This window comes from Mytilus galloprovincialis, chromosome 7 (assembly GCF_965363235.1).
Source record: "Mytilus galloprovincialis chromosome 7, xbMytGall1.hap1.1, whole genome shotgun sequence".
NCBI classification, from domain to species: domain Eukaryota; kingdom Metazoa; phylum Mollusca; class Bivalvia; order Mytilida; family Mytilidae; genus Mytilus; species Mytilus galloprovincialis.
In genome coordinates, this window is record NC_134844.1 from 21517767 (window position 1) to 21530228 (window position 12462).

The 12462-nt window shown below is 32.2% G+C and overlaps 1 protein-coding gene across 1 annotated transcript in view; it reads left to right on the top strand.

Annotated features, from left to right (window-relative positions):
- The first annotated feature begins 205 nt into the window (after positions 1–205).
- The window catches only part of LOC143082532 (uncharacterized), a 36947-nt gene continuing 24690 nt past the window's right edge, over positions 206–12462 (top strand). The window contains exons 1-6 of the mRNA XM_076258249.1: positions 206–390; positions 4532–4620; positions 9235–9369; positions 10430–10564; positions 11628–11762; positions 12141–12275. Of these exons, the coding sequence (XP_076114364.1) occupies positions 296–390; positions 4532–4620; positions 9235–9369; positions 10430–10564; positions 11628–11762; positions 12141–12275 (724 nt within the window). The 5' untranslated portion in view covers positions 206–295. The remainder of the gene's footprint in view (positions 391–4531; positions 4621–9234; positions 9370–10429; positions 10565–11627; positions 11763–12140; positions 12276–12462) is intronic.

Below are 12462 nucleotides of genomic sequence, written 5' to 3' on the forward strand. Positions count from 1 at the left end.
TTCGTAACTTTCAATTAAAAGTTTAACAGTTGATTATAGAATGGAAGATAAGAAACCTATTTTACAGGGAGAGCAAAAGTCACTGGAAGTGATTTTTAACCTTCTACACAAAAGGTGTATACACAAAGTAAGATGACTTCCTGATTAAACTTTCTTTAAATAATTGAAGTGTATCCTCGGATGTGTACCGGAGTGGTGTTATCACATTAAATGTAAAGGATGATAGTTTTGTTGTTGTGTCAATCCTGATTCATCTTAGTACATCACTACTTCCGTCTTCTATGATTTAAACACAATGTTTAGGTATTATGTGATAATTATTTGTTGTATTATTTCATCTTTACTTTCTGCCATCACTGGACCTGGAGACGGAGTTTGTTCAAAACAGGTGTAAGTATTTTGTTACATAGTGAAACATTCAATTTTAACTTAATATTATAAATAAGATATACAACTCATCACAACTATTAAATTTAGTTCAAACTAGCTAGACAGTATACATCTGTATTGCCCGAGGATTGAAAAGATTAAACCGCATTTTAGATGTCAACAAGTTTAACATGTACTTCGTAAATCTAAATTGAGGTTCGAAACTTTACATTCTAATTTTGAGTTCATATATATATAGTATGACATGAAAAAAGTGTTATAAAAGTTGTAATGAAATTTTCAATATACCAACATCCAAAATTGTATCATTTACAATGGCCGTGAATACATAATAAATGTAAGAAGATATGGTATGATTGCCAATGACCAAATGACGAATAAGGTTAAGCGATTATGGGTCAACATACGGCCTTCGACAATGAGCAAACCCATACCACATATAGCAAGCTGTAAAAAGCCATAAACTAATGACACACTAGCTGTTAACCAATTCAAACAAAAAACTATCGACATCTAAGCTGCATGTTCAGTGTACAAAAGACTTATATGATATACAGCAACAAAAGAAAACCACTGATTTACAGGTTTCAATCTTTGGACAAACACTGACATAATGGGGCTTTTACATGAACCGTTCTTTAAACTGGGACAGTGGTGTAATAGCGCGAATAAAAGACAAACTTTCTAAAGATATACCATTTCGAAATGTTCAAATCATTATGGATTATAACGATGAATAAGCATAAGTTTCAATGAAAAAAAGCACAGGACGTCTTGAAAATGTCAATGATTTGATACACCCCCTAGATCCGCCACGATTTTTTTTTACAAAATTTTTGTAAAAAAAAATCGTGGCTTAAATAATGACTATTCTTACACTATGTCTTTATTGAGAAAGTTATTTCCTTTCTTTGGCTTTATAACCCTGTAAATTCGTGGGTTACATTAAAGTATGTTGTTTTTTTTTATATATATATAATTGACACTGTGTTTTCGTGCCCGTTTTCAATGTACTGATACACATTTCTTTACACATGTCTACAGTTTGAAATACATAGTTAGACTGCCTAAGCAACAATTTACAATATCTAATAATCGTTCATTTAAACTAAATCATTTAATACATGTATATACGTTTAACTGTTAAAACTGCTGGCCAATCTTTTAAATTAGTAATCGTCATGAGGTCAAACTAGTAATTTTTAAAATATCGACAAATGCTCCTTTTTCTGACATTTGATTAAATAAAGATAAAGACACACGTCAAGTTAATATAATAAATTAACATACAATTTAAAACCATAGCAACGCAAATATTTAAACAGACTGAGTGTTTACATTCTTTAAAAAAAGGTCCGCATCGTCATTTGTTCTCGCTTATAGTTTTTCCTAATTATAGAATGGATGTTATCTAGATTTTGATTGGTTAACATGTGACCATATCCACACATAAATGATAAACAAGCTTTTTAAAAGAAAGTCATACATTGAAATCATAGTTTATAAATAAAAGAACCATACAAGGTGGAAAAGTCTGCTTCTAAGTTTTCGAGATATAAGCCATTGGAAGTTTTGCGGGAATTTATTATCTCTAGATTTTTCATATTTACCAATGGTATTTTTTTTTCTTTCAAAAACAACTAAAAACTAACAAGGATTCTGTAAGATTTTCAAATATGATTCTGAATATCTGACAAAAAAGACACAATGATATAAGATTCAAGATAAAATGCCATGCCAGAGCCTTTAGAGTTTTTACTGGGTGTTCTAGTAGATTATGACTGTTGTGGTTTTGACAAATCAATACAATAAATCAAAAGATCAGCGTTATTTCATACTCTTGAGTTCAAAACAACCGGAGATTAACATAAGGGACTCTACCTAAACATTTAAAAAAGTTATCGTCTCTTCTCTATCATCTATGACAATAGTCTTTTTATTTTGCCTATTTACACTTCACTACTATAACATTATAGCCATTACACAATTTAATCGAAATTATGTTGAAACACTTTAAAAGGGGGCAAAAGATATCAGAGGAACAGTCAAACTCATAAAACGAAAATAAACTTACACAACATGGCAAAAAATTAAGAAAAAACCAGACAATTAATAGTACACAAGAAAGAATATAGAAAACTAAAGACTGAGCAACACGAACCCCACAAAAAACTGTGGGTGCTCTCAGGTGCTCCAGTGAACCTGAACACTAATTCAATACACATCGGGTATATATTCAGTGCTTGAAGGACATTGGGACTTTTAAACAAGGGTATGTTATTCGAATAAAGCTCTTATATGCTTTGACAACACACAAATTTAAAGCTAAATTTACAGAAAGATAGATATATTTTATTTTACTTAGAACAGGAATTTCTTTGTGCTCCACAATTAAGGGTTAAATCCTGACTAACATCAGCACAGACAGGTCCAATGTAAGGGGTTACTCAAATTTTTGGTCGAGTCTAGATTTAAAAAATAATCCTGTAGATATACTAAATGAATATAAAAAAAACATATGAGAGAGAGAGGGAGAACAAAATTTGGAAAGAGCTCATTTATACCTTGTCATAATAAAATTCGTTTGTAAACAGTCAGTTTGGATTCCCATCAAAAATTTCATATATCTTAATACGCATGCATAATTCAGATAACGATTTCTAATCTTCATTAGTTGGTAACCATATAAGTTTTTTGGTCGAGTCTAGATAAAAAAAAAATCCTGTAGCTTTTCTTTATACTAAATATATATATAAAAAATATTGTATGAGAGAGAGAGAAAAAGAATTTGGAAAGAGCACTTGTATACCTTGTTATAGTAAAATTCGTTTGTAAACAGTCAGTTTGGATTGTCTTAAGATGTGAATTTTACGAATTAATATGCTGTATTATGATTGCAAACTCGGATCAAATAGGATATATAAAAAAATGTGAGCAAATATTCTGTAAACTATATAAAGACGAAGACAAATAATCTTTGTATATATATCGCATATAATTAAAAGCCCCTTTAAATTCTGAATTGTCATTATTTCCAAATACAACATGTGCATTTATCTATAAAGTCAAAGTTCGTTCAGAATTATTATACTTATTATATAGGCGTCACTTCAAGATACACAAAAAAATCATTTTGTTGACTTTAACAGGATGTCTATTGTAGAAAAGAAATGAATTTGAATCATAATCTAAAATCAACCTTCTTTGAAGAAAACAGTTTTAAGTGATTTCTCAGTTTTAATTTGTATTTTAAAGTAACATATATAACATACATTATTGTATGTAAGAAGTGTTTACCTTATTAAGTACGGTCGTGTGGTTTTGTTTATTGCTTCCTGTTGCAGTGTTACGTAGAAAGCTAAGAAGTACAAAGTCAACAATATGCAATACACGTAATTGAAGCTTTGTTTTCTCTTAATAGTATCATAAACGGCTACTTAACCGCTGTAATTTCCTCCCTTGATAGATCTATCTCCAAATTAACCAACAACTCTATATTTCTATTTTTAAGTATTAGGCTATAGATTAGACGCACATATATTCGGATAAACCAATATTAAATATATATTTTTTTCATCTTATTTTAGGGAGCTACCATTTGATTTTTATGGGGGGGGGGGGGGGCTAGGATGAAAAATATTGTCCTGCATTTTTTTTTAGCTGTAATCTTTGTCCTGCCTTTTTATTTTTCACTCTGTTCGGTCCTGCCTTTTTTTTTTTTTTTTTTTTTTTTTAGTTTATCCTGACTTTTTTTTATCTAAATTGTCGTCCTGACTTTTTTTTTTGCAAGCGTCTCATCCTGCCTTTTTTTTTTACTCAAAACTCCTGTCCTGTCTATTTTTTTCAAATTTCATCCTAGTCCCCCCATTAAAATCAAATGGTAGCTCCCTTAGTTATATATATGTAGTTTTATGTGCACTTACAATTATGTTTGAAATTTGTCCCGGCCCCTCACATTCGGTCAACCGAAATCCTTATAGATCGTATTTGTTGCTGTATAGTTTTATTCAAATCTATATTTTAGTTACTTTATTTTTGAAGTTTTTGCGTTGGCTTTACGTATATACATAAAAAATCAGGAATAAGACACGCGAGAGGAAATTGATTTAAAAATAAACCGGGATCTTCTTATCTATTTCAGCACGAATACAGTGGGAAATAAAACAACAACAACGACAAATTACTTCTGTTGTAAAGGATATACAGAATCTACAACAGGAAAATGTACAGGTATATATACAACTACGTTTTCTATAGTTATTATATGTTATCTTGTATCTTCACAGGGGAACCGGTCACAGGGGATTGTGGGCTGATATTCACTGTCAGTGTTGTATGTCCTCTTAGCCATCAGACGAAGGGTAATAAAGCACTGAAAGAGCAATATCAGCCTATATCCCATGCTTATCCCTCATAAGAATTATATTATACTGGCGTGTCCTAATATTTAGTGTCAGATCTTTGTTTTAGTTCAAATGATATAAAAGCTCATATATAGCCTGTCAAGGTAACGAATCAAATTGATGGATTAGCTAGGCTATTTCACTTTAGTAATATACTTTAATAATTTAATTTTGGATGTAACGCGTCTTCTGATTGGCTGACGTTATTTTGTTATGAGCCCATAGACATAATTTAGTCATGTGACCGTGACGTCATCAACGTTTTTTTCAAGGTTTTCTACGATTTAAAATTGAATTTAGAATTAAATTATAAGAAATGAATGTAATATTTTTTCTGTCTATTCGAAATAACGTAAAAAATGTGGTGCACACTGTTAAATAACCCGCTACGCGCGTTATTCAGTGTGCACCAAATTTTTTATGTTATTTCTTCATAGACAGAAAAAATATTACAGTCATTTCTTATAATTTAATTCTAAATTCAATTTTAAATCGTAGAAAACCGCTACGCGCGTTATTCAGTGTGCACCAAATTTTTTATGTTATTTCTTCATAGACAGAAAAAATATTACCGTCATTCCTTAAATATTTTCAACACGATACTTTACAGTACAGAAACTACCCAAGTTAATTTTTCGCTCATATGAGCTGGCTGGTTTTTTTTTTAACCTTGTATTCTTCAATTGTTTGAGATCAAAAGCAGGTTCTGATCATGAAAAATATTCCTTATGATTTTCTTCTCGTGTTTTACAAAATTTGTATCAGATTTGCTTCATTTGAAAAACTAAAATAAGTCGCTGGTACATGAGGTGAAAAATATATAATTTAATGTTTGTTTTTAGATTACTTGCTACTGCAAAAACTTACTATACACATTGAAAAAAGTATTGCAACACCAAATTGAAATTCAAATTAAAAAAACACTCTTTATTTTTTTGTGGTATAATTTGTTGAAATAGAACCAGTTAAACGTTATTTTTTAAATATCACCGGAGTTTAATATAAAAAAAAATATTGACTCGATAAGTTATTATCTGCACATGCAGCTACTGTACTCTGTAACAGTTGTTTTTATCTTCATTATTTTCAACACTTTAAATAACCAAGTTTATAAATTTTTGGGATTGACACTTGTTATTGGTCATCCACAACTCATAACTGCAGCAAGATGAAAGATAATCAGCATGAGAGAAGCAAGGATGTCGCTATGACAATTGCACGTATTGTTGGTCATCACCATTCCACTATTAGTCGTTTTGAGAATAAAAATCAGGCAACAAACGATGTTAAAGACCTTCCGAGATCAAGAAGACCCCTTATAACATCTGCTAGGGGAAATAAGCATAATGAAGATTGGTCAGATGGAAACCCATCCAAAAGGAGAGTGATGACCATACAGGAGCCTTTAAACAAAAACTGTTCGAGATCGGCTCATCGCTATTGGTTATCGTGCGATGAGACCATTTTCGGGACCTTTGCTTACGAACAGACATACAGTGGTCCGTATCCAGTGCAGTGCTCGCCAAAGTTGAAAATTAGCATCGTGGAGGGAGGAGATCCATTGTTTCAATGGAATTCGGTTTATCTTCCTTGGCCCGATCGTATCCCGAATTTGAACCATATCGAGCATATATGGGACACTATTGGGTGTAAAGTGCACGAAAGGACACCCGGGGCCCAATTCAAACACGTAATGAAGTAAACAATACCCTTCGTCAGGAATGGCTGCTGCTACCTTAGCAACAAATTAGTCGACTTATGATAGGAATCAGAAGGCGTCTATAGATGCGGTTATCCGTATGAATGGAGGCTGCGCACAAAGTACTATTAATTCTTTGGGGTATAACGATCAACCATGATGTGAACAATCTTCTAGAGATAAATTTTATAATTTCAAAAAAATTAGATTTCAGAAATGCTTTTTAGCTCACCTGGCCCAAAGGGCCAAGTAAGCTTTTCTCATCACTTGGCGTCCGTCGTCCGTCGTCATCCGTCGTCGTTAACTTTTACAAAAATCTTCTTCTCTGAAACTACTTAGCCAAATTTAACCCAACTTGGCCACAATCATCATTTGGGTATCTAGTTTATAAAATGTGTCCGATGATCAGGCCAACCAACCAAGATATATTTGGGTATCTAGTTTATAAAATGTGTCCGATGATCAGGCCAACCAACCAAGATAGCCACCACGGCTAAAAATAGAACATAGGGGTAAAATGTAGATTTTGGTTTGTATCTCTGAAACCAAAGCCTTTAGAGCAAATCTGATATCGTGTAAAATTGTTTATCAGGTCAAGATCTATCTGCCCTGAAAATTTCAGATGAATCGAACAACTCGTTAATGGGTTAAAATTGCTGCCCCAGAATTGGTAATTTTAAGAAATTTTGCCGATTTTGGTTATTATAGTTAGAGATAAAGTGTAAAAAGCAATAATGTTCAGCCAACTTACATCTACAATTAAGTCAAACATGACCGAAATGGTCAGTTGACCCCTTAAGGAGTTATTGCCCTTTATAGTCAATTTTTAACAATTTTTCGTAAAGTTTTGTTATCTTTTACAAAAATCTTCTCCTCTGAAACAACTAGGCCAAATTTAACCAAACTTGTTCACAATCAGCATAAGGGTATCTAGTTTTAAAAATGTGTCTGATGACCCTGCCCGCAAACCAAGATGGCCAACATGGCTAAAAATAGTACATTATAGGGTAAAATGCAGTTTTGGTCTCATATCTCTGAAACCAAAGCATTTAGAGCTAAATTGTTCATTAGGTCAACATCTATCAGGCAATTGAAATTTTCAAACCAATCAGGCAATCTGTTGCTCGGTTGCTGCCCCTGAATTGGTAATTTTAAGAAAAAAAGTATTTTCCACTGTAACAACTGGTCCAAGTTCATTATAGATAGAGATAATTTTAAGCATCAAAAATGTTCAGTTAAGTAAGATCCACAAACACACCACCCATCACCAAAACACAATTTTGTCATGAATTAATCTGTGTTCTTTGTTTAATATGCACATAGACCAACGTGAATGACACAAGCTCTTTGAAGCCTCTAGTTTTATCTCAATTCGCTGAAACTCCAGGGATCATTGCATGCATGTGTATTGCTCATGAATAGACCGCAATGAAATTAGTTTAGGAAACATAGTTTATCGAAGTGTAATCCAAGAAAAAAATTCTAATATTGACCAATCCAATTCAAGTATTTATAGATATGCAAATCATATAATAAGTTATAGTTATTGACCAAGCAAATCGGTATATAGGATTTAATCTGCACGCTCGTGTGACCCTAATTAACCCGAACGACGTAGAAGTTCGTGTTAAAGGGTCACACGAGCATGCAGATTAAATCGAATATACAGATTTCATTGGTCAATAACTGTTTTAACACATGACGCCATCAATTTACGTGAACGTTTAAGAAATGTGGACGATATTCCGCAATCCAGAGAACCGAAGGGTTAAGAAAGGGGGAATTACGACTTTGGTAAGTTTTAAATTAATAACTTTTTTTTATGTTTAGACTTATTCTAAAATTGCGATTTAATGGTAGATTTCTTTTATCGTTTCTGTTAAATTCATTCCCATTTTTTTTATTTATTTAATTAGTGACGATTAAGACTTTGACAAATTGTGTACTTTCAAATCGGTGTATGACAAAAAAATCATAACTGATAGGGTTATTGAGTTTGGTTTGATTGCTTTTGAATTTCTTTCCCTCATATGCTTAGAGAAAGATGAACCGAGGAAGATGTTATATTACCTAAATTTAAAATGTTTAATAAACAGAAAATACGCGTCTCTTTCCAATCTTTTACTCCCCCAACCCAACAAATTTCATTTGATCTACTGTATTAATTTTTAAGACACGTCCATCTAAATGAAGACTGATTGATCTCCAGCTAACCAAAGCATTAAGAACAAATCTGGGGTTAAATTGTTCAATCAAGCAACCTGTTGTTGGGTTGCTGCCCCTGAATTGGTAATTTTAAGAAAATTTTGCAGTTTTTGGTTTAATATCTTGAATATTATTATAGATAGAGATAAACTGTAAACAGTAATAATGTACAACAAAGTAAGACCTACAAATAAGTCAACATTACCAAAATGGTCAATTGACCCCTTAAGGCGTTATTGCCCTTTATAGTCAATTTTTACAAAATATTTTCTACTGTAACTTCTGGGCCAAGTTCATTATAGACAGATATATTTGTAAGCAGCAATAATGTTCAGTAAAGTAAGATCTACAATCTTTGCCCTTTATTTAATATGCACATAGACCAAGGTAAGCGACACAGGCTCTTTAGAGCCGCTATTTTTCTTTTTTAGTGAACAGAATCAATAAATATAGAAAAAATCCTGTTCATGTTTCAAAATTATATTTTAAACAATGTGTTTGACTAACACTGTCAACATAGCCATTTTTTTCTTTCAGCATGCACCAGCAATAAATTTGGAGATAACTGTGGTAAGACATGTAGCTGTGTTGCGGGAAATACTGTAACCTGTAACCATATAAACGGATCATGTACATGTAAACCTGGATGGGAAGGAACTACTTGTAGTCAGAGTAAATAATTTGATTTTTTCTAATGAATCTTTTACAGTATAAAATTTTCAGTAAAAGACAGGCACGTAAAAAGCAAAAAAAAAAAAAAAAACGACAATAGCCATTGAGAATAGATATGCTGACCATGTGGCTGGCTATCAGTATAAAGTTTTCTGCTCAAGAATGCACCCAGTGATTGTTACAGCTGATTGCATTGATTGCATGTAGGCAAAGGTAATTTTTTTGGTCAGCTTGTTTGATTGCTGAACCGTGAAGTCATTATAAGGTCAGTTTAATTACTCTCCTTTCGAAGTAGCCAAGACCAACATACAGATATATTGGTTACCTGTCGGACTAGGTTACTCTGAAAGGAGGATAGTTCACCTAACCTAATAATGACTTTACGGCTCAGCTAGCAAGCAAGCTAACCAAAGATATTACCTTTGCCTACACACTCAATGCAATCGATTGTAACCCATTATTGGACCTGATATTGCTGAAGGTGCAATAAAATAAACAAATAAATTAAATTATCAGTTGTGAACAGACATACCAATAATGATATCTCCTAGGTAATACTTTCTTTTGAAATTTTGGGAATACTTAATGTCAAAATTGCACCCAAAAATAACTAGAACCAAAATTAGATTCTCCAGGAGTATAATCAAGTTTTTGTTCCACTATGACAGTTACCGTTAAACCATGTGCGGTTTGTTTTTAAGGTAAAATTATCAGGATTTAACAAAAATATAAGTAATAAATTCTGATAATGGGTAATTTTTAATCGAATTATGTATAGGTTTTGTTTTATTTTGTACCGTAAAGTTTTTTCATAACCATTATTTGCCCGTTCGTAAGAATGATTGTTAACTATAATCCAGATGTTCTTATTTAGATTTTTTTATTTCTCTTCACCATTATGTTTAAGTGATTTTAAGCTAGTTGGTGGTTTACCTTTTCCAACGATATTTTTTTACGAAAAGGGCACCTGTTTGTCAATAATCAGCAAAAAGTTGTTAGCTAAATGATTGTTTTATACTCGTATTTGTATATGGTAAGAGAAATTGCGTCTTCTTTATAGAATGTTCAAATTGGAAATATGGTGACCGATGTTCACAATCCTGCAAATGTGATCGTATTAACACAGCAACCTGCCGGCATACTGATGGTGATTGCACATGTAAACCAGGTTACATTGGAGACGATTGCAAGAGTGGTACGTTTTGCAACCATTATCTGCTAATACACTGATGTGCATGAACCTTTTTCATTAGAAAAAGAAAAAAATATATATTCGTAAAGCATACGAGACATAAAAAAAATGCATTAAGCAACCGGAATTTACGAATCTTTACAGTGAGTTAAACATGACACGCTGTTATTTATATGTACGCTCTGCAAAAATAGAAACGCCTAACTGTTTTTAAACATGCATTTGAAAGTTTTCAATTACCCTTATTCTTCAAATACATGTATTAGTAAATAAATAAATTTGGTGTTTTTACTGTCTTCTGATTGGTTAAAATTATTAGTTTTATTTTCAATGTTGTCAATTTTGATGGCGACACGCCCAATCTGACGTTGTGTATTCATACGCCAACATGTGTGTACGTTGTTATTGCTAATATAGATAATATAAAAAGTTCTTTGAGCCTTATTTTTGATAGAAATTTATTTATAATGAATGGCAATAATTTATTTTGATTTTATTGAACCATAAAACTAATTTTTGACTGTTCACATTTTACATAATCCGCTTCGCGGATTATTCAATGTGAAAAGTCAAAAATTAGTTTTATGGTTCAATAAAATCAAAATAGATAATAGCCATTCATTAAATAAAAGTCAGTTTATCACAAATTAGCGCACTTCTGGTCACGTAAAGTTGACTTAAATCTATACAGAGCGAGGTCGCGGGGTTAAACTTATATCAGAACAGAACATAACTTTCATGCAGTTATACATGTAGTTGTTTGTAGAAATTACTATTATTTGAAAATCATCCGAGCAAGAATAACATGTTGCACTAAAAACAGGAAAAATGAATTAAGATAATAAAATCTTAACAAAATGTGAGTACACGGATATCAAATGATTGAATTATTTGGTACATTGCCACTTCTTCTTAATTTTAAAAGAATTGATGTTATTTTTCTGAAATATCTCTTGAATTATGAGACAGTATTTTAAATTTCTGAGGATGTAATGTGAGACCATTTTCCGGTATGACAAAGACGTTTATGTGAAAATATTACATAGTTCCAACCTGTATTTTACAGACTGTCCATCATGGAAATTCGGACAGAAATGTCTAAGCAATTGCAATTGTCAACGGAATACGACATCGTCATGTCAAAATACTGACGGGACATGTCTTTGTATTGCTGGTTACCAAGGCTCTAAATGTGAAGCTAGTGAGTATGATCCTAGTAGGCATTACAATCTAAGAATTTCAGATGCGACAAAGTGCTATTATTGCTGTGGCTGAAAACCCACATACTAAAATTCGTGAAATGAAGATTTTAATCTCGATAGTATTAGACTAACCAACAAAACATGTAATATCAATAAGAATGAAAGGATTTTTGGGTATGCGTCTTGATGAGACGGAAAACCGACAGAACACTTTCTAGAGGACAACATATGTTCTTATGATCAACAATATACAGCAGACAACACAATATGTCAAGTCACTTAAATCATATTTATAAACTTGCCAATGATATTTCTTTTGAGTGAGCTGTTTTAGTTTGTTTGATACGATAATTTTCCAAATTAATTCCGTTTTTTAGAGTGTCCTGAAGGAAAATATGGTTTAAAATGTTCTAAAAACTGTCCATGTATGACGCAGGGTACTAGAACATGCCATCATATAACTGGATCATGTACTTGTATGCCAGGGTATATCGGAACCACCTGTGATCAGAGTAAGTATGACTTACATTCACGTTAATACACTCATCACAAAGAGCATTTTAAAATCATACATGTATAGCTGAGACAAACAGAACCTATTTGTACTTAAAAATTTAGCTTTCAGCTATAAAATTTCTAAATCACATTGTGATCTCACCTAACACTTTAGTCTATAAATCTACTCTCAGAAGGCTTGTT